The sequence below is a fragment of the Polyodon spathula genome, chromosome 2 (genome assembly GCF_017654505.1).
Source record: "Polyodon spathula isolate WHYD16114869_AA chromosome 2, ASM1765450v1, whole genome shotgun sequence".
NCBI classification, from domain to species: Eukaryota; Metazoa; Chordata; class Actinopteri; order Acipenseriformes; family Polyodontidae; genus Polyodon; species Polyodon spathula.
The window spans coordinates 68,004,658-68,028,299 of record NC_054535.1 but is presented as its reverse complement, the minus strand read 5'-3'; the positions used below and the strand labels follow the sequence as shown (position 1 = coordinate 68,028,299).

General features: G+C 38.8%; 1 protein-coding gene and 1 long non-coding RNA gene across 2 annotated transcripts; one reads left to right on the top strand and one right to left on the bottom strand.

Annotated features, from left to right (window-relative positions):
- Positions 1–3,340: 3,340 nt before the first annotated feature.
- LOC121299496 lies at positions 3,341–11,263 on the bottom strand. The gene is made up of 3 exons (XR_005947422.1): positions 11,073–11,263; positions 7,701–7,806; positions 3,341–3,406 (listed from the first exon to the last, which is right to left on the bottom strand). It is a non-coding gene; the product is annotated as an uncharacterized LOC121299496 (long non-coding RNA).
- An 89-nt stretch (positions 11,264–11,352) lies between these two features.
- On the top strand, positions 11,353–19,806 carry LOC121299488 (ATP synthase subunit alpha, mitochondrial-like). Its single transcript, XM_041227234.1, has 12 exons — positions 11,353–11,489; positions 12,648–12,726; positions 13,913–14,082; positions 14,256–14,429; positions 14,540–14,706; positions 14,841–14,989; positions 15,137–15,288; positions 18,306–18,530; positions 18,776–18,883; positions 18,975–19,119; positions 19,317–19,467; positions 19,603–19,806. Exons 1-12 carry the CDS (start codon positions 11,430–11,432, stop codon positions 19,682–19,684), a joined length of 1,662 nt encoding a protein of 553 aa, XP_041083168.1. The 5' UTR covers positions 11,353–11,429; the 3' UTR covers positions 19,685–19,806.
- The last annotated feature ends 3,836 nt before the right edge of the window (positions 19,807–23,642 follow it).

The following is a 23,642-nucleotide window of genomic DNA, read 5'->3' as shown; positions in this document are numbered from 1 at the left end:
GTGCACTGGGTGCTTTGATCTTTCCTTGTTTTAAGGTCCTGGTTTCAAATTTTTAAAAAAGTTAGTCAAGTGCTTCTCTTCTCTGAGTCTGACTTCATCTAAATCAGTCCCTCAGCTTTGAAACAAGTTGCTGCTATTCAGCGGTCTGTGGCCTAGACTCCAGAGATTTCACTTGTTGTGTAAACCCACTTTCCAATACTACACATTTAGACTCAGAATCAAATTGAGAGATGAATAAACCAGCTACTTCAGTATCCACACAGGTTTGAAATGAAAATGTAGTCAAGAGTGGTACGTTTTTAATGAGTTATTTACAAATGTGCTTACAATACATTGTCCTTTTACAATTCATACTGGAAAGTAACATCTTAAAATCTGTGCATTAAATCATATGCCGCCTTCATTGTAAGTTCAGCATCAATGGCAGCCTTAAGTATAAAGAAACAGAAATAATTAGGACTCTTTACACTCTTTAAAACTCTTTGTTTTCTAAACTTTGCCACTATAGCTCAAGTGAAGACAAAATTTCACCAACAACCATGCTAACTCATTTTGCTACAGAACACCACCAGACCTCACACAGCTTCCTTTGTGCAGCACAGAAGTGAATATAAGCCTCAGACGGGGTCCTATTACCTGTGTGACAGATCCCCTAATTAAACTTTTATAGGCACTACAAAAAAACTAAAACGCACAGTCCACACTGGGAACATAAGTACTTAGAAGTACTTCTGGAAGATAGGGCCAACTGTTTTATGGGAAGATTAGTGCAGTTCAAAAGGTATCTGAGAAAGCCTGAGAGTGCTACAGCTACAATCCAAAGGCTGCCAGAATCAAGATTGAACTGCCGATCTCAGGAATAGTAAGTAGCAACCCGACAGACCTCCGAGTGCATCTGGGTATGTACAGTGCCTATAGAAAGTCTACACCCCCTTTCAAAATGTTCACCTTTTGTTGCCTTATAGCCTGGAATTAAAATGCATTTAAATAGTGTTTTTTTTTTTTTTTTTTTTTTATCTACACATCCTTCCAAGTGAAAAAATATGCCAGAAATTTGTAGAAAATTAATTAAAAATAAAAACTGAAATAGCTTGGTTGGATAAGTGTTCACCCCCCTTGTAATAGGAATCCTAAATTAGCTCAAGTGTAACCAATCGCCTTCAAAATCACGCACCAAGTTAAGTGGCCTCCACCTGTGTGAAATTGTAGTGATTCACATTATTTCAGGATAAATTCAGCAGTTCCTGTAGGTTCCCTCTGCTGGGTAGTGCACTTCAAAACAAAGACTCAACCATGAACACCAAGGTGCTTTCAAAAGAATTCCGGGGCAAAGTTGTTGAAAGGCACAGATCAGGGGATGGGTATAAAAAAAATATATCAAAGGCTTTGAATATCCCTTGGAGCATGGTCAAGATGATTATTTAGAAGTGGAAGGGGTATGGCACCACCAAGACCCTGCCTAGATCAGGCCGTCCCTCCAAACTGGATGGCCGACTAAGAAGGAGACTGATCAGAGAGGCTCCCAAGTGGCTAATGGCAACTTTGCAAGAGCTAAATGCAAAGTGTTACATTTGGCGCAAACCCAACACAGTGCATCACCCAAAGAGCACCATCCCTACCATGAAACATGGTGGTTATGGGGATGTTTCTCATTGGCAGGGACTGGGGCACTTGTCAGGATAGGAGGGAAAATGAATGGAGCAAAGTACAGAGAAGTCCTTGAGGAAAACCTGCTGCCCCTGCAAGAAAGCTAAAACTGGGATGGAAGTTCACCATTCAGCATGACAACGACCCAAAGCACACAGCCAAAGCTACTCTAGAGTGGCTAAGGAACAAAAAGGTAAATGTGCTTGAGTGGCCCAGTCAGAGCCCCGACCTAAATCCAATCGAAAAATTTGTGGCATGACTTGAAGATTATCAGTGCTCCCATGGAACCTGACACAGCTTGAAAAGTTTTGTAAAGAATGGTCAAAAATTGCCAAATCTAGGTGTGCAAAGTTAGTAGAGACCTATTCCAACAGACTCACAGCTGTAATTGCTGCCAAAGGTGCACCCACCAAGTATTAACTCAGGGGGTGGAGTCTTATCTAATTATGATCTTTCAGTTTTGTATTTTTAATACATAATTTTTTTCTCAATAAAAACTTTTTCCCCCTTAACCTTGTGGAGTATGGTGTGTAGATAAGTGGCAAAAAAATCCTCTTTTAAATGCATGAAACTCTGAGGCACTGACACAAAAAATTGTGAAAAAAGTTCGAGGGGGTGTAGACTTTCCATAGTCACTGTAATCTGTTACTGTTGACTTTACAGATTTACAAAATTTACAAATAGTCATATGATCATGATGACCCTCAGTATGTGAGTGCACTGGCTTATTTTGTAGGTGAAAGTCTGAAGTGCTCTAAAATCATGCATATTCTCTCCGAGCTAGTCTAAACAGTGACAAAACCCAAAGATCTCCATCTTGAAGCGAGTGCAAAAGGCTTAGGGAAATTAGACACCTACTAGTTCCCTTTTAGCTTCTTCAATCTTCACTTGTGCAAGAGACAGATTTTATTTAGATGGAAAAAAAGGCAGTATTGCATATCACTAACACAATTCTGGGTTAAGTGAACAGAAATATGATGTTGTTTAAAACACGTCAGAGGCCTTGTATGAGACAAGGGAATGTGGAATCCCTAGTATTCTACATTTCTCAAATGTTTATTTTGTTTGACATTTTTAGGTAAAAAAAAATAACAGTGAATTATTGCGAATGCCTTTCAATGTTTATCTTTCTTTTTTTTTAAAATATCGTAAAATGTGAAGCTTTGTACTCATTACTGGTATAATAAAACACATGGTGTAAGTTTAACAGCTGTCTGTGTTACAAGTGCTTTTCAATTAGTCTGACGTGTGCATTTATGTCTTTCAGAAGCAACTCTATGTACACTACTATGTTTACTGGAATATGTAGTTTATTGTACATACTAATGAGTAGTAAACAAATATTACATCCAGGATATTTTAAAAGTTCTTATTCTTATTGTAGCGCCCCACCAATCTCTGTCTTATATCCCCATATCCCTCTGAGGACTTAACTAAAATAAACGAGTTTGCAGCAACTTGCTCCATTCTGAGTTTTGAAAACGGGCAAAAAGCCAATGTGACTGTTCTTACTGGAGTTAAGTCTAGGAAGGATTCCAGCTTCTTTTTCATAGGTTTGGTCTCTTGTTTCAGCTTGGCCAGTTTCTGGTAATTAAAAAAAGATGATCATTGAAAAGATGATAACAACGATAACAATGTGCACGTGTAACCTTTCTGTTTCTACACAGAGTTCACAGTAATGCAGTTTCCTGACCTCTGAAAGAGCCAGTAGGACCTAATGAGATAAGGAGGGCTCCATCCTGCTCGCAGACAGCTGATTCTGAGGGGAGAGGAAAATTGTTTCAGTCCTTATTTATTCGGTAGGTAATTATGTATCATAACTTAGAAGATTCCAGAAGTATAATCTATTACCCACATGTTCTTCAAAAGTTCCAGAATTTATATGAAATATTCTTTTTTAGTTACCGGGGGCACGTTCAACTATGCAGACATTCTTGAATATTGGTAAACTGCGTGACTAAAACAATATACACTGCTGTGCAAAAGTCTTAGACATGTTGCATTTTTCTACTCTGATGCATTATGAGCATCAACAATTTACTCAAAACCTCCACTAGTGTTTTCTACTATTATAACAACCTTGACTTGCATAAAGAAGGAAAAACATTGAGTGAAACAGCTCGCATCACTTGATTTTCAAGGTGTGGTATCTGAAGCATAATCAACAAGTACAGAGAAACATCATCTGTAATTGAGAAACCCAGGGCTGAAAGACTCAAGAAGCTGTCTAACAAGGATGAGCAATATTTGAAGATGATATCCTTAAGTTACAGAAAGACAAGCGTTTAATTGACAACAGAACTGGCAGAAGGCACGCTTGTCTTCCTTTTTTGTTGGCTATGCTTCAGATACCACACCTTGAAAATCAAGTGATGCAAGCTATTTCACTAAAATACCAAATCAATAAATAACTAAATAAATAAACCAAAAAAAGAGTTTGTTAAGCATAGTAAGTTTTTCTTTTTTTTTTTGTCATTCTTATTATTGATATTTTCATTTTCAGTGGATTGACAGATTGGTTTAAGCTCAGACTTTTCCGTCCCTTAGTAGTAAGAAAACATGGAAGTGATGTTTCAGTAAACTAGCCTTATGTAGCATCTATCATGGGTACCTACCAAGAACAAAAAAAAGTTACCCTATTTGCTCGAGTAGAAGTCGACCTTGTGTAAAAGTCGAGTCCACCATTGTGAGGGAGAGATTCGGATATAATTTTTTTTTTTTTTTGTTATTGAAACAGATGGTAAGTTTAGTGAAACAGAAAACAAAAATTAACTCCTAAAATTGAAACTGTTGTTAGAGTGCATTTCAGGTGTTAGTTTTCCTAAATAGATGTATTAAAGTTCCTGACGGCATTTGAACGGCAGATTTGCAAAAACAACAATTTTATAAGCACTTTACCTAGATCCGCCAGACATGTCATTTTGACGCGTATTAAAATACAGTACTTTTGTTTTGTATAGCCTACAATAGTATTATTTTAGTATACAATACCCACCCAAACTACCTTCCTAGCTCACACGGAAGTATGTATTTCAGTGAATGTGGGAGGTGGTGTGGTTTGGCTGTATTTCAATGACTGTGTTTTAAGTCACAGTTCCTGGATGTAAACAAACCTGGGATTCATTTTTTTATATATAGACAATGTTACGGAATCGTTTTCGCCAAAACTTGAGATTTTGAGAGAAATTAGAAGCACTTGCTCTAGCAATGAGAGCAACAAGGATTTGCCCACAACAATGTCAATGGAGGTGTGCTGTTTCCACACAAGCACTCTGCTGCAGGGTCACGCTGCAACAATCAACCCTTAGCCTATTGCCAACTTTATACGTTCCCAGAAATTAGAATATCTAAAATATTTAAGTACAGAAGGATTGATTGACAGCGACGAAAACCCTGCTAGGTACAGGCGGGCCAGCAATGAATTTTGCAGACAGTAAAGATTTGCTGACAGAAGGGGGTTACAGTAGAGTTTTGAGCAAATATGGAAGAAAATCTGTCCCGGGAGATGTCCGGGAGAGGTCTGAGGTATACACCACAAATACCCGAACTGACACAGGAAGGGACTCGCCACTGCCAACATTCACATTATAAAAGGTATCCATGGCTTATCTGTAGCTGTCAATTAAAAAAAGGTTACTGGTGGAACTGTCTTTTATTCAGTAGAGAAAAGGCGATATGGAACAGCACTGGCTACAGCAATCTAGAATGTCTATCGAAGTCAGCATAAAAACATGAGCATTCCCAAAGTTACTGTAAGTGTAACACTTAGGATACATCACAACAAGCAAGTAAGAAAACATTGTGAGGTTCTTAAACTCTTGGTTGATTCTGTTGTTTATCTTGGCAAACAAAACTGGCATTCAGAGGGCACAATGAAGGCACCAATTCCTCAACAGAGGCAATTATGTTTAATTGCTTTCTCTGATTTCTGACTATGACAGCATGTTAAGCAATCACTTGTCAATAGCCACAGTATTCTCGGGTACCTGTAACAAGATTCAGAACGAATCCAAGCAGAAGTACAGGAAGCCAAGTACGTAGCTTATTTTTGTTTTAGATTCTATTACTATGCAGGACAGCCGCTATAGGATTGTTACCTTTATTAAAAGTGCTCTCTATGGAACACTGATATTTGTGTAATGCTTTTTCTTGCATTTTGTTTTGTTTCCCCTTGCTTTTTTATTTTATATTTTTGGTGGCCAAATAAGGCAGGCTGCACTTTTGGTTCTTCAACACAACCTAAAATCTTCTTGAAAACTTAAGAAAGATGTGCAATATCAGTAGTCATGCAAGGCCAAATAAGGTCATTTGAAATTTGAAGGAGCATTTGTCTGCCTATGAGAAATCTACATGTAAACCCAAATTGCCCAAAAGGTCCTACCAAAATAGCATGACAAAAAGGTGAGACTTGTTTTTATTTTTGCATGTACACCAAGCCATTGTTAATAGAATGGGTTATAGTCTACTAGAAATTCAAGCAAGTTCTACTCAAGAGTATTTAAGCAGCACTGTTCTGTAGAGTGACTGACGATTCCTGTAGCAGACCGGGTCCCATTTCAGTGGCAGGTGGCGGTCAGAACTGTATCCTTTCGACCTGACACATTAAATATGAATATTGTGGCAGAGCAGGGGGAGGAAATAATGAAAACTAAATGGGCAACAGGACTACATCCCCCAGAATACCTTGCGGTTGAAAAGAACCAGGAGGGGAAACACCTGACTAATGGAATGAGGGACACCTGCCTAAAAAGCAGGGTAAAATGTTTGGAGAAGAATTGTCTGCCTCTCTGCGAGGCCTGTGTGACGCCTGTGGGAGCAAACCTTTAGAAAGGTATAGTGTCCTGTGTATTATGTTTACCAGTAAACGGATTAGCTGTCCGATTTATAAATTAATAAAGCTCTTAAAACTATAAACCAGAGAGCAATAAACTTTGCAGACAGCAATAGTAGACCATAGGGAATAAATTGGTATGGTTGGCCAGAACTATACTTTAAAACCTAACCAAAAAAGCTCAATGTGATCACAGCTGAATTTCACATTGGCTTGGGATTACAAAACCACAAAGGAACACTTTCAATTTCTGTGGATGTGATGCATTGCTCTTTGCATTATGTCATCACAACAATGCAAGCCATGATGAAAACAAGTGGTAGTAACACAGAGGGGCTACTGAGGTGTTGCAGTCACGCAACCCCAGCAAGCTACACCGGCATACCGGAGGTCAAAATAACCATGGCGGCTAATGCAAAAATAGTATCTTCTGCACCAACATGTAATGTATTTGCAACCACTAAAGCTCACTTCTCACCTCCAGTCACAGGAATTAGAAAGACAGAATCCTAAGTGCCATATACCTGGAATTTGTGACCCCTTTACTGTGCACCCCCTGTGCTTTTTACTACCCTAAAAGACAGCAAGAAACTTTTTTTTTCTTTTAAGAAAACTTTAAACATGTTACCAATTAAGAAAATATCAAATATCAATTTTCAATAGTCTGTTTAAAAATACAGTACTAATATGAAATACAGACAGTATTTCTGCGCTGTTTGTATTAAACGTTTAACATCTTTCGTGAAATAGTATATAACATTTTTGGTACAGACTACTTTGTAAGGGTATTAAAAAAAACAAAAAACTTTTGTTCTACAAAGCGTAGCTGAAATCTGTAGATTTTCTGGCTCAGCAAACAGGAGGGCAAAGTTATTCTGTTCTTCTCTTGGTGCACCCAACAGTACAACACACTTCTGCCATTGTAAAAATCTAAAGTTTACCAACCACGCTTAGTTAAATTGTCATTGCCCGCCAATGCTTTTTGCCAGTATAGCCACGCCGTGGTGTGATCATGTCACATGAAAAACCTCAATTACAGCGTCTCTGTCACCCAGTCTTCCTACCCTGATGACTTCTCTAAGGCACAGACCTTTCCCTGGTATGACTACCATTCACATACTGACAAGGATCCTTCATTTCTACAAAGAGTCTAATGGCTGTAGGCCACAACAGAAAAGACAGTTCTGCACCCACAACGTATTCATTTATTTATTTTACTGACCTCTGCAGTCTTTATTCTGAATTTTAAGTCTTCAGATTTAAAAAATCCATATTTTGCAGCTCTGGCTTTCTCAACCATCTGGTTTTCTTCAGTTTTGCGCAAGTCCCTTTGAAAAACAGACAAAACATTGGGGTCTGTCATTTAAACAAAACATTGGTGGTCTTGACTGTTCTAAAAATAGGATACAGCAGTTTGTTGCCAAAACAAAAGGATTTCATTTTTTTTGTGAAGAAATATTGATTTGGAATGTATCAAATAACATAAAAATACAGTTTGTGTTCTGTTTTAATTTTTATTATTATTTTTTTTTTTTAAAGAAATGTTTTTGTACTTAATGGGTTAAGATTTTAATGTCACCAAAATTGTTCGTACCTGGAAATTTGCATTTACAATACCCCTGTATAGCCTTATATGGTAAATGTAGCCGTATGTCAGGATGTGGGTCGACGCGGTTTGAGCAAGACAAAATGCCTGATGGGACTTAAGTGAGCAAAGTGACAAACAGCCACTGCTGCAAGAAGGTTTCACTTCCACAAGGAATTTCCAAAGACATTTCTGTTTTGCCATATTTCTGTTGATTGAGACACACCATGAGCCAGATTGTTTCAGGGATGGCGTGGAGCTATTGTGACAGACAGCGAATGAATCAGAGTCAGCAATGTCCCACCCGACCTGTGAGGGCACGGTATAACAAGAACAGTGTGCCCCGGACTGGATGATTTCACAGTTCATTCCAGGGTCAGTCGGAATTCGGCCATCCAAAAAGAGGGCGAAGCCACAATGCTAGAAGTCAGCGCCTTACAGCAATAGACGATGTGTCAGACATGGATTGGAGTAGACGTGATTGCATTCCCTACCAAAGGGGGCGTGACTGAAGGTATATCAGGGTGTGTTGCCGAGCGATCTGTTCGTTATGGTTACGAAATGACCGTGAGGAGTGAAATGAAACCGTGTCACGTGTTGTATTGTCTGTCTCATTAACTGTTGTTATTTGTCACTGTTTATGGCTAAATACCTGGTAGCTGTTTCTGTTCAGCCAGCATAAAACCCGGACTGCACTGCACCACTGTTAGCACTATTTGATGTATTGACAACATCACCTGCACCCTGAGCACACACTATTGGAATGGTGATCAAGTAGGTGTCATAAAGTGTGAGTTTATTGTTATTATCATTTCGGGACTGAACCCCGTGGTTTTTCTGACTATACACATTGTTGTGTATAGTCAGTGTTATTACTTAAAAGCCCTTAATAAAGCTTTGTTATTTACCATTGAACTGTTGTTGGACAGTTGTTTCTAAGTAATGCATCACCTCTACACCCGTGCACTACAACATTTGCTCTAATCAACATCTGGGCCGACGATTCAATCCACAGAAGCTTGGATGAAAGCGCCCGTAACAAGCACACTATCCTGAAAGCCTGAACATGAAGGGTGGTCATATGAACGTTATGCCAGTGTGAAAGGGCTTAACTAATAATGATATTAGCACGTACCTGCAGATGGCAGTAAAGAGCTAGTTATTATCATGCTCAGCCACCTCAGGAAGACAGATAAAAATTCTGAACCTCTCACTAGACGGTTCCCTAAACTTATTAAAAATATTTAACAGAGGAAGAAACTCCTTGCGAGGTGTACTTTGATCATACACAACCCTCAAAACATGTTTATTTTTTATAATGTGGGAAATGTCAAATTGTGCTTCATCTACCTTCTGTATCACATTCTGCAGCAGAACCTCATCTCTACATCTAGCTTCATTACTCTCTGCGTCAGTGTCACCTAAAATTTAATTGTTATATTTTAGAGCCAGCAAACAACCTATACAGTGAATTGGCTATGTGCAAAGGCATCTAATGCCCACCCCTACTGCTCAAATACAGTCAACTGTGCTTAACAACGCAACCCGAGTACTAACAGTTGGCAGTTTGCAATAGAAATAGAACTGCGTCCAAAATCTAGCTATTAAAATCAAACTAAATATTTATGCAGCAAGAAAAAAAGAGATATAGTTGCGCAATATTTAACCGGATTTTTTGTTAATGAAACTTGCGTCCCCACACATTCAGATCTAGAAAGTGAGACTGGCAACGATGGGAAGACATGCATTAGCAGAAACGCACACACATATATAGTGTGTGCACAGTTTCCTTTACGGTCTTCTCACTCATGATGGTTTGTTGAAATTGGTGCGTTTACTACGTTTATATTCAGTCACAATGCTCCCCGGCATATTCCCGCCATGTTTTGATTTCCTTACTATCACAATTCATAGCGTTTATGAGAGTGATGTAACTCAACACATTAAATAGTTAGGCAGTACTTGATGCGTTCATGTCGCTCATTTGAGGGTCTGCGCAGGTCCAACGTCGAATGACACTGGTCTGCGCGCATACCCTGTACAAATTCAGCAACCTGCGTGACCGCAGCCGCATCTGATAACGCATCCTGTGGCTCAGGGTTTAAAGATTCTAAAACGTGCTGCGCTGGAGCAGACCCGTCTTCAAAACAATGTAGGAGCCCCACCAGTGCAAGAGGGGCGTAGAGAACCACATGCAGAATTAGTGGTTGTGACCGTGATTAGTGATCGTGGTAACGCCACCTAGAATAGGGGTGTGAATAACACAGAAAAAGAGCTTGTATAAATATTGTATTGTGAATGACAAATACCGGTACAATTATGCTTTTGCGTTTAATTTTCAAGAGATTAGTAAAACAATGGACGATATTTCATGCCAAAATTTAAAATAAATAAATAAATAGATGTCCATGTATTTATTTCAACATTTATGTATTTATTTATCTGTGTATTTATTCATTTATGTATTTATTTCAACATTTATTTATTTATCCATGTATGTATTTATGTATTTATAATTTTGCCATGGAATATCCTCTACATAAAACGGATGTACATAACTTAATTGCTTAAACAGATTTAAAAGATGGTCTTGGGGTCAAGTTCGTCTCTATGTTTGCTCATTTGGCTGTGCTGGGAAACCTCTCAAAGCTGTTCGAGTGCCGTCTGCGTAGACCGGTGACGTCATGCGCAGACCCCGTCTGCTATGCAGGCGGCGAGAAAGCATCGTGAACGCGCCCACTGTAAATTGTAATATGACTACAAAAACTACATCTTTGCGTAATTATTACCAAACACAGGTCCCATCCATTTTAAACACTCCTTAATGCAACATACCATAAAGCAGCCATGACTCATGTATCAAGAACAGAAAGGATGTTTAGCCTGCCTTGTGAAAACAATGCCATTTTCACAACGGTGTAGCTTATCAGTCTTGGAGATGATTCTGTTTACACTGTGTAATACTGACTGCATCCTCACATAGGACAGTCAACCGCTCTGCAGACTGACCTGCTAAATGTAAGCAAGGTGACACCCTCGATCCAGGACTGTGAAAGCCAGTATAGTACAGCCTCGGTTTCAAACGGATGCAGTTGTGTGTAGTATTATTAAAGAGAACATTATTATTGAAAAAAAAAAAAGTAAGGCTAATGTGTAGATACAGTAGCATACTAGCAGTGGTAGTGTTTGATAACCCTTATTTACGATTTCATATTATTTACAATAAAATTTGTGTGAGAACAGTTTCCGGGTCAGCAGTGAACTTTTGATACAGAAGCTGCGCCGTGCTTCCATCTTCTTCACTCCGCACTGAGAGTTGAACCGGCCAGTGGAGGAAGAGAGGAGTACTGATCAAATCTATACATAATGCTGTCAGTCCGTGTTGCAGCTGCACTTGCCCGTTCCCTGCCCAGGCATGCAGGATTTGTAAGCGTTACTTTGTTTTCATTTATTTATCTATTGTTTGTGAAATTGCTTTATTTTTTTTGAGTATTTGTGAATGTCAGTGAATGGAGAGGACATCTATGAATTCCGCCATCTTGCTCTTGGGGCCTGATGTGATGCGGACCTTTGAGTCTGCAAGTAACATGCATTGCAAGTCGTCGTTATTGTTATTTGTAATAGTAGGATTTTTATATGTAGTATCCGGTTTTTATGCTCTGATGTGTTCAGATGGATGGCTTGCCATTTTGTGCCATACACCGGGCTGCAGTAGGACTGAATGTCATGAACATGAAGGTCAGGGCCTGTCGATGGCACTACTTCAGTATCGTTCACGTTAAATTGCTGAGGTCTGTAGCGCTTACACCTGATCATTTGTGGTTAGAAATGTGCTAGATGTATTAAATAACAAAAGACTTTTGTAAGTGCAATGTTGTCGTTGGTTTTGAATTTAACGAATGGAATCGAATCTAGACAATACGGTTTGGAGACGTCAGTATAGAATTGTACCATACTTTTTGTTTTAGAATTTTCTGGAGTCTGGGATTTTATTGTTATGTTTTCGTTTGTTGTCAAATTTTCCGTTAATGGTCAAACTCCTTCGCGTTTAACTGTCGGCAACGTGTTGTTCCAGTCGTCTAACCATGATTTTTATTTCTACCAGGTGTTTAATCATATACGTAGAATATCTTGAGTCAAATTCACATTTAAAATAATCGAACATTTTTTATGCATATTGTGGAACATGCGTTTGAGGCAAATAAACCAGTGCTTGCTTTTCATTTATTGTTGGTTTGACTCCAAGGTGCTGCCCACTGTTTTCTGTTTTTGCACTTGTATTGACAATGGCACGCTTTCCTTTCTCTCACCAGTAAGCGGGTCACTGCTTTATATTCCTTGAAGGTCAAGAGTTCATACAGTTCTACTGGGCCTTTTGTAATGTACTGGAAGTCCATGACTGCTTTTGAGTTAGGTTTACTGGGATGTCAGAGTATTGAGTGATTTGAGGGTACAATTGCTGTACATCTGCTGTGATACACCAGTTCCTTTGTGCACTATACATGTATATAACTTGTTATATAATTAACCGTTTTGATGCGGTTTTATACTGTTAATGCAATAAGCATGTGCTACTCTTCACAGGTTTCCAGAAATGCCCTTGCTGCTACTTGTGTAGGTGTCAAGAACCTGCACACCTCCAGGCCATGGCTGCAGAAGACAGGTCAGTACAGGAAGGTTAACCAAGCGTGCTGCAGACATAATTTAAGGTGTCTGTTCTATAAACCTGAAACACACACACTATTTACTTGTGTTGGAGGTTGTCTTGTTCTTTTTATGCAGGTCAGGATTTGCAGATTTATTTATTTCAAATACAAAGCAACAAATGAAAAGTTGCTGCTGCTTTTCCCTAATTTACTCAATTTGTCAAGCTGCAGTTAGACTTTTGTTACTTAAGGAAACCACTGTTAAATTTGAGATTTATGGTGTTGTGCCAGTTAGGGTTGGAACTATTTGATAACTCGGTAATATTGAACAGAAGTCACAGTAAAAAAAAAATTGCATTATTAATTACAGCGTTAATAGGAATGTGTGATTGTATTTATTGGCTATTTAGTGACGGCTGAATTTGCTATATTTTAATTCCAGCTATTACATTTGTTCTAGTAATATTGAATTAGTATGTCTTAGTGTGAGTAGCTGCCACTTCTGCCCTAATGGTGACCCATGGTTGTGAGGTGCTTTTTCAAAATGGCTTAACAAAAATGTTAAAGCTTCAGTATCTATTTTGGTATTTTGGGGGGTGGGATGGAATGGAGGTACCCAATATGCAAAATATGCTGCACTAAGGTTATCCTAACAGAAAACAATTGTGGATTAATTTAGAAAGTAACAGGTAGGCTATATGTTCTTGCAGCCACACGTAAGCTGTAAACTATTCAATTAAGTTATTTCTTGTATGCTGTATGTAAGGCACTGTGGTGTCATAGTTTAATGCGGCAACATGGGCTTTTGATTTGTGTACTATTAAGTAGTCTGGTAAAGAGTTGTATACATTTCTTTAGTTCTAACAAGTTTATTTCTGAATTCTACAGAATAGTGTATAGTAGGAATTTATTGTGTTACCGTTGTGTACAGTAGGCTAAAGTGAAAATACACTGGGTGTTTAATTGATTTTTGCTATTTGTATACTGTACAGTCAATGTAACATGTACAAGCACATTGCATTCATTAACAGTAATGAATGCTCCCTTCTGCTTCAATTTGTTTTAATACAAAGGCAAAGGGTTGGCTCACCTGTGTGCCAGTGGAAGAAAATGAATTGACAGTGGAAAGTTATTTTTGTAATGCCATTTTCAAAACTTGAGAACCACTTAGCATTCACTAAACAAATTGCTGTGCTCTCCCAGGTACTGCTGAGGTCTCCTCTATCCTGGAGGAGCGTATTCTGGGTGCTGAAACCACTGCTGAACTTGAGGAGACTGGCCGTGTGCTCTCAATTGGTGATGGTATTGCCAGAGTCTACGGTCTCAGGAATGTGCAGGCTGAAGAAATGGTGGAATTCTCATCTGGCCTCAAGGTAATACCAAAGTGGGGGGCTCTGGGGTTTCATTATTTGACTACATTGACAATCTGTACAAGAGCATCATGGCAACTGCGTAGATGTAAACTGGACATTTATTTGAGGTAGTTGTACAAAATTGTTGCAAAACCCCTGCCTTTCCTAAATTTCTTGAATCCTTTCCCACCTAGGGGATGTCCCTGAACTTGGAGCCTGATAACGTTGGTGTGGTAGTGTTTGGTAATGATAAACTGATCAAAGAGGGAGACATTGTGAAGAGAACTGGTGCTATTGTTGATGTGCCGGTTGGAGAGGAGCTGCTGGGTCGTGTTGTAGATGCTCTGGGTAACGCCATTGATGGAAAGGTAAAGAATTATTTGTTGCAATTGTGGCCCAAGAGTTGTAGGTCTTCAACATATTGGATGTTTCTTATAACTTTTTTTTTAATATAAATATTTCTCATGTTCCCTCCCAGGGTCCCCTTGGTTCTAAGGAGCGTAGAAGAGTTGGCTTGAAGGCTCCAGGTATTATCCCCCGAATCTCTGTGCGTGAGCCCATGCAGACTGGTATGAAGGCTGTTGACAGTCTGGTACCTATCGGTCGTGGACAGAGAGAGCTGATCATTGGGGACAGACAAACTGGGTAAGGCATGCATGATTTTGTTTGAAAATGCACTAGTGTCCTTGGCTTTAATTTTGACTAGTAATTGGGAGTACATTTCTTAAAATAGTTATTTTAAACTGAACAGTAATTTAAGGTTTTGCTGCATTTTACAGCAAAACTGCCATTGCTATTGACACCATCATCAACCAGAAGAGGTTCAATGATGGAACTGATGAGAAAAAGAAGCTGTACTGTATCTATGTTGCTATTGGGCAGAAAAGATCCACTGTTGCTCAGCTGGTCAAGAGGCTCACTGATGCTGGTAAATATTGATGACTTGTCAGATCTATCTTTGACAACTTAGAATTCAATTACACATTCTCACACACGTTACACACGCCTTAATTTGCATGAATGTTTGGGGCAGGATTCTGTAGATGCCATTACATTAATAACTCTTCCCTCACAGATGCGATGAAGTACACCATTGTGGTGTCTGCAACAGCCTCTGATGCTGCTCCCCTGCAGTATCTTGCCCCCTACTCAGGCTGCTCTATGGGAGAGTACTTCAGAGACAACGGCAAACACGCGGTCATCATCTACGACGATTTGTCCAAGCAGGTCAGTAAATGCAGAGTGAACAGGTTGTGAGTGGTGCGGTGTACAAAATGAATGTCCAAACCGTACACTATGGTGTAAGGGAAGCAATACTGCAGGTTGCAGTCCAAAACAAAAACACTCCTAAACTACAGTCATCCGTGCACGAAAATGTGCTCTTCAATCCCAGGGAAAGTGGTGTTTGTCTGTGCTGGATCAGTGGCCCTAATATGGTCACCTTCTGGTTTCTGCCTACCTAGGTGGAATCATACTGCAAACCTTGCATGGCACTCTTTCTGGTTGGAAGGGAGACTTTACAGCTCTGATTCCTTCACGCTCTGTCTCATGCACACTGACCTCCTGAACTGTCCTGAATACTGTAGGTTGCTTGCAAAAGTGACTGCTGTATGGTCCATGTACACCATCTAGTAAGGCTATTTTTGTATGGGTGGGAGTCAGGGTGCTGTTTATTTAGTAACACAATCTGGCCACAGTTTAGCAAGTCATTCTTTTGGACTTGTTCTAGTTGGCTTTCATTATGCCCTAGTGGACAATAGACAGAAGTTAATTGCTTAACTTTTGCATATGAAAAGATTAAAGATTTACTGAAGGGAGGGGGGGTAAAGATACTATATGAATATGGTATGTTTTATAATGGGCTCTTTTCCTAATGTGCTTTTAATGTTACATATTCTTATAGCCAGCTGGTTTTTTTGCATAATTAATAATATGCACTTGGATATCAGTCATGCTGTTGACATCTAATTAGCCAAATTTTGAAAGCTGAACTTTTTATATTTAATTGACATGGTCATCTGTTGCTGTTAAACCTATTGGCAGGAAATGTGTTGACAGAACGGTGACAGAACAGAGGTTATGTTACTAGGCACTACCCACCAGTTATGTGAAACCAATGCTGTAAACTTGTCTGGTACTATGCTTGAGTTTAGATCTAAAATTTGTTCAGAACTCGGCAGCTCGTATCTTGACAGTCATGTGCAGGGGATCATTTCTGGTGTTGATTGCTGAAGTGTAATGCTGGCTCCAGGGATCAACCCAGTGCGGCCTCCCCAGCATATCAGCATGACAACCGTCTGGATTGAGCAAAGTAGGGTTCATCTCTGGGGTCTTCAAGTGGTCACCTTTCGTCCTCTGTTTCGTCGACTAGCCCACAACGCCTCAAGAGGGCTCAACGGTGATTCTGGCGTCCCAGCATCACCCCCCCCCCCCCCCCCCCTTCATCCCCCTACTCTGCCCAGCCCTGCTTATTTACCCGTACATTGATATTGATTTCTTTCTATTGTGCTTGAGATCCCCATCCAGAATCTTTGTCTCAACCACAGCCAGTAGCTGTGCCTTTTCTGCTGCTTCAGAAGTTCTTCACTGTGCGACTCAACTCTTGGCCACTGAACCCAACATCTGAGAAACCGGGTTATAGAGCGTGCCACAAATCCGACAACCCACCTCCACTGGGTAAACTCGGATTCTCCATGCTCGCTGTTCAGCTTCAGCAGCTAGTTGAGCATACCGAAGTTTCTTCCCCTCATACGCTTCATCCACAGCATCCTCCCATGGCACTGTTCACTCTAGCTGAGTTCACTCAATATAACTTAACTGGCTAAGTTGGCTTCAAACGTAGATCGAGCTTAATTTGATCTACATAACTCAAGCTTGGTTAACTCTGTCAATGCGCATGGAACCTACCGTTAACACGCATTCTGTTGTGGTGTCGTGTGTTACCATGGTACGCTATTAAACGGTTATCTAAAAATGGAGACGTTAAGGAGAGCGACTTTCTTCACTGCCACTGAGCAACGCATTTTAATAACTATGCATGATCAAGTAAAAGATTTATTCATGAAAAAAATAAACACTGCAACTGCCAATAAAGCCAGGGAGGCAGCCAACGCGTACATAGACTGACTTGCACTGAACAACTTTTACTGACTAGGCCTATGCAATCTGTCATATATATTTTTAATTTCAACACCTGTGAGTTGTGTTTGTGAGAGGGGAGGTTTTCATCACACTTGGACAGTTAACTTTGTTACAAATAGAGATCACAACAGTTACTTTTTTTTTTTTTTAAATTACATAAAGGTCAAATCCGCCAGGTGTTAAGTGCATGGCAGATCAAGCTCAAATGTAATTCAGACTTTTTTAAATGTATTAATTAAACACAGTGCTATGCTAATTTATTCTATAAAAGTTAACTTTGTATAATAAGCTTATACGTAAACGTAGGGCCTATACATATTAAAACTTTGATTCATGTGTGGCTTTGAATTAAAGCAAACCGTATCAGAGGAGATGCGCACATTTTTTCACAAGGCTCAAAAAGGCCAACTTCATAATGTTTCGGTATGTTTAACATGCATGAGTACTCTCTCCCAACGAAAAGACCATCTCACAATAACAGCGCCAACATCTACAACTCACGGTAGGAAAGGTGCTGCCATTACTTTTTTTTCAGGATTATTCTTAGTTATCCTGTGCCGAAGCAGGTTTATTTAAGCGTCATAAGTTACCTTGGTTTTAAGCATTTAAATTCTCTTGTTTTGTGAAAGGAAAAGCCTGAATTTCAAATCTAAACCTGGAAGTTATCAGGATAATTTTTTTAAACCACATTCGTGAAATAGGCCCCTGTCCCTGCTCAGTTTGCGTCAAGTTTTGTGTTGATTTTAAAACTTTACTTGCTTTTAAGGCTTTACATGGTTTGGCTCCACAGTATTTATCTTCTCATCAGTCTACACACCTTCATGCAACCTTTGCTCAACTTTGGATTGTTATGTGTTCCCTCTGTTCACCTACTATATGGGCGACAGGGCTTTTTGTTATGAGCCAAAATGTTGGAACACCATTCTTAAGGAGATCAGGGATTCTGCCACTCTTAATGCTTGTAAATCTTGCTAAAGGATGTACTTTATAGAGGCATTTTTATGACTTTAATTTCTGTTTTGTTTGTAAAGCGCTTTTGAGATGCTGCTTTTAAAGGCGTTATATACAATAGTTTGTAATCTGGTCTTTTGGTTGTCTTCCAGGCTGTTGCTTATCGTCAGATGTCTCTGCTGCTGCGTCGTCCCCCTGGTCGTGAGGCTTACCCCGGTGATGTGTTCTACCTGCACTCCCGTCTGCTGGAGAGAGCAGCGAAGATGAATGACAAATTTGGTGGTGGCTCTCTCACTGCCCTGCCTGTGATTGAAACCCAGGCTGGTGATGTGTCTGCCTACATTCCAACCAATGTCATCTCTATTACTGATGGACAGGTCAGTGCACTTTTTTTTTTTTATTATGTTTTGGTACTCATTTGTCCCTAAACTGCCTAGCTGAACATCCGGGCCAGTCGAATGTTATTTTGCAAAACCAGTTAAAGTAATTGGTGAAGACTTCACTGAACAAAAAAGCCACTTTTTCCCTTGAGTTAAGGAACTTTTTCTATTTCCTTCCCCCTCCTATTTTTAGAGTTGACCAGAGGAGGTATTAATTTCTGTACTTCCATGTGTTTGTGCAGATCTTTTTGGAAACAGAATTGTTCTACAAAGGTATCCGCCCTGCCATCAATGTCGGTCTGTCTGTGTCCCGTGTAGGATCTGCTGCCCAGACCAAAGCGATGAAACAGGTTTGTCACTTTTTTGGGGCCTTTTTCTACCTAATGTGGAGGATTCTGCGTGAACAGTGCTTTGATTTGTTTCTTCAATCTCGGTTCTCAGGTGGCTGGTACCATGAAGCTAGAGCTGGCCCAGTACCGTGAGGTGGCTGCCTTTGCCCAGTTTGGTTCTGATTTGGATGCTACCACTCAGCAGCTGCTGAACCGTGGTGTGCGTCTGACTGAGCTGCTGAAGCAGGGACAGTACTGTAAGTATCTGACATTTGTTGCAGTAGAATATTTGTATTCTTTGTCTGGATATCTGCTAAGCATTGTTAAGTTAAGACTTGACTTTAATATTGGTTCCATTGTACAGCAGGTATCTATGAATGACCAATTTAATGTACATTGTAGAAGTTTAACTCCTGGTTCAAACTGCTGTAATTAATATTGCCTTGTTTCCCAGGCCCCATGGCTATTGAGGAACAAGTAGCCGTTATCTATGCTGGTGTTAGAGGTTATCTGGACAAACTGGAGCCCAGTAAGATCACGAAGTTTGAGAGTGCTTTCCTGCAACATATCCTTAGCCAGCACCAGCAACTTCTTGCCACCATCAGGTATAAAATTCTCGTTCTAAAGGAATGAGATTTCTTTTTAACTTCTCTTTACAGACAAGCAGTAAATTGTGAGTATTACTTTAGGTTCTTTTAATGGTCTAAAGTGTTTTTTTTGTTTGTTTTGTTTTTAAACAGAACGGAAAGTGCAATCTCTCCACAGACTGATGCAAAATTGAAGGAGATTGTCCAGAACTTCCTGTCCACCTTTGATGCATAAATACTTTGTCCATTTGTTTTGCATAGTGTTCCCATTTTAAATATGAACTCTACTTTAGAAAAAGCACTTCATCTTTTCAATGTACAGTTTATTTCTCTGAGAATAAAGTGTTCCAATTCCAAGACCTTGTTTTGTTAAGTGTACAGAAAGTGCTGATGGCAAGACTTGTCTGAATGTTGTTGTCTGCAGCGAGTGAGAGAGAGAGAGACTCAATTATTGGCACCCTTGATAAAGATGAGCAAAAAAAGCTGTATAAAATACACAGCTAATGAGCTATATTTTATGCTAATACAATTGCTCAAAAAAATGTTTATTTAACAAGTGTTTTTTTTTTTTTTTTCTCAAAGGTGTCAATTATTGGCACCCCGAAGATTCTTAAATAAAATCAAACAATTAAATGTGCATTAACATTCTACTTTAAGTGTATCTCAGTCTTAAGGAACTTTTGATTTTCCATGGCTTCCTGTTTCACTGTGGTATTAGAATGAGTTAACATGCATGTAAAATCCATTTGTCATCCATCACCATGGGGAAATGCAAAGAACTCGCAACTGAAGAGAGACAAATGGTTGTTGACCTTCATAAATCTGGCAATGGGTACAAAAAAAAAAGCTAAAAACCTAAATATACCACTTACCAATATTAGGGCTTTAATTGAAGTTCAGAACCAGTGGCAAATCTGTCTGGTAGAGGATGCAAGGTGCATTTTGCCCCCATGCACAGTGAGGAAGATGGTTTGGGAGGCAAGAATCCAAGGGCCACAGTTGGAAAATTACAGAACTTGATTGCATATTGGTCACAAAATCTACAATTAGATGCCACCTCCATGCCAATAGCCTATTTGGAAGGGTTGCAGGAAAAAAAAGAAAAAAGTCTTTATTGAGAGCAACCAACAAATGTAAGCTCCTGGAGTTTGCTAAACTGCATTGGCACTTGGATTGGAACTGGGTGTTATGGTCCTTACCTGTGTTTATTTTATACAGACTTTTGTGGTCATATTTATTAAATGTGCCAATAATTTTGAAGGTGCCTATATGTAAAAAAAGCATTGGATGTCATTTGCATTATTTGATACAAAGTAGCACTTGTGTCATAATTGTCGGCTACAATCCTTCAATTGGAGTAAAGTGATCAGAAGTCTATCTAAATCATACGACACATTTTTCAGCGTGCAGGAAGGAACTGTTCTTAGTAGACTGTTATCACATGTTCATGCAATTGTAAATAATACATTAAATGTGACTAGGGCAAACCTTAACCAACTTCATACTTCCACATTTCACACTATTAACATCACATGTTAAAAGAAAGCTGGTTAAATGTGTGGAGCCTTAAGTGTGGAAATCCAAATGGAAAATTGCAGAAATGCCACCTCTCGATGAACAGAATATCTTAGTGTTTATAATTAAGTTTTAGGCCAACAGGCTGTAGGTGGTAGTGTGAATGCATCCTATAATATTGTGTTTACAGTTCTCTAAGGATTATACTGTCAACCACTTGCATATCTGACCCTATACTTCAGTGACAGTTAAGAGTGTGACACATCTAATTTCATTTTGGGCTGTTCCAACCCTTGTCTGTTTAGGAAACACATAAAAATTAAATATAATGTCAGATGCATAGCTGAAAGGACTGTTTCAAAATAAATAAGCATTGGTTTACATGTACTATATTTTCAACAGAAACATTTTAATTCATAATGATTAATATCACTTACCAAAAGAGATGACTGGCACATGGACTGTACAGTGCATTCTTTTGAATTCGGTAGGTATTCATTTGCAGCAGTATGTAAAATTCCACATTACAAACAAATAGCACAATTAAATCAAAATGTTACCGATGCACAGAATTCCGTAAAACGTAAAAGACAATGAAGTTTATAAAAAGATTCAGAAAAAAACAAGCCATCCAGAATTGAAACGGTATTCAGAATTACATGTGTTGCTCAATAAGGCTCTTACTTCAGTGCTCATGAAAATGCTCAAAAGCAAGATCACAGATTAAAAAAAAAAAATAAGTAACTCAAACATTTTAATGATTAACTTTCACATTGCCATAGCTGAAATCGCTCTTGTATTTATTTATTTATTTATATATTTTTTTTTGTTAATGAAAACTTGCTGAAGCTCTGTGTAACCAAGTCTCCTGACACAGCTCGCATGGACTAATTTGCGTAAGCAAAATAAATAAATAAGACTTGCTGTGAGTATAATCAAATACATTTTATCAGAAAACTAGTGACGGAGTTGCGCGTGACGGGTAAGTGCATTCATTTATTACACGCATATATAATATAAAATGGGGAATTGATTTTATTCTTAATACAAGGACGGTAAAACGCGACTGACGTGTACTATATCTGGGTATCGTATATCCCAGTGATACATGCAGGAGATGGCGCTATTGCTTTTGTATTTTGTGTGAGTAAAATGCAACATTACCGTGAAGTGGTGAGTACTTTCAATAAATACTGTAGATGCTTTAATGCTTACTTGTGGGGTATGCATTAACTACAATTTTGTTGTAACTGTAACGTTATGTTTACTGTACAAAAACTTGATCTTACAATAAAAACAAAATTACTCTTATTTGCTTTATTGACCACAAACATTATGGCTGTGAAGCAAATGGAATATACTTAAGAAAAGGCCTGCATGCACATGCAATATAATTCTAAATAAACAATAATATTGTGTTCCTGATTGCTATAATACCAATTCTCCAAACACAGAATATTGTATTTATTATATAGATTTACAGATAGGTACTGGTAGGTTAGGTTGAGGGGGATGGATACACATGAGCGGCAAAATGCTGCACGTATCGCTCACCTTTTGTTTCAAATAGGGTGAACACACATTGACGGAAAAGTGTTGCAGCAGCAGAATTTTAGAACGGCAAAATATCGTTCGGCGAGCGACATTTTGCTGCTCAAACATTTTCCTGCTCAAACATTTTCCTGCAGCGGCAATTCTGGGTCTAGTCAATCAGGCCCATTGTGTGGGAAGCGTCATGTCTTGAACTTGAAAATCCATCAACATGTTAGAGCTACTGATAGCTCAAGTTTGATTATTTAGCTATTTGATTATAAAAATAAGAATTTCAAGGATGTTAATATGAAAAATGACATTGGTGCAATTGCACAGGTTGTAGGGATGCCAGGTAGGTATTATTCACGTCTTAAAACATGTTTTTACATTAAAAATAATAATAATAATAATAATAAATTGTAATGTTGGTTGATCCATTTTATAAGCGCAATAAGGTACTTCAGGGTGTGGGATATGCTCTAATATCCACACGCTCTGGGCGGTTAAAGCCACTCGACCTTGCCTCGTGACTTATAACTTATAAAATAGTAGTGAACTACAGAAATAATAATAAAAGGCAAGAAGGATTCTTATCAGGGGTGATGTATAAAATACTGATCTGCCTGTCGTTGTATGAAAGCTTGGAAACAGACTTTAAAGCTGTGAGTGTAAAAAGTTGTCAGGATGTTAATAATGAAAAGAAAAATTACAGGTACGTTATCTAAACAGTTGTAGCAACACGTGGGGGATGTGTGACAGTATATTTTTCAGAACCCCACTACTTACTCTTTAATAGTAGATTGAAATATATTGCTATTCAGTCAGTTGTAATTTTAAACTTTCCAATTTTGTATGTCTATACAAGAAAAGAGCACCACAAAACTACATTTTGTATCGTTCCTCTGCACCATGTATCAGAATGACTGTACTTCCTTAAAATTTCTGTTTGGAACACACTGCTTTCCTGCAAACTGTCTAGAAGTAACTAACAAGTGTCTTAGAATGTGTACATCAACATGCTCTCTTTTTTTAGACTTGTAATCTTCTGGCACTTTTGTTTGAGTTCAACATTGTAAAATACTGTATCATAAATAAAATCTGCTTTTGTAACATGGTGTCAAAGCCAACTTTGTTACATTATATCA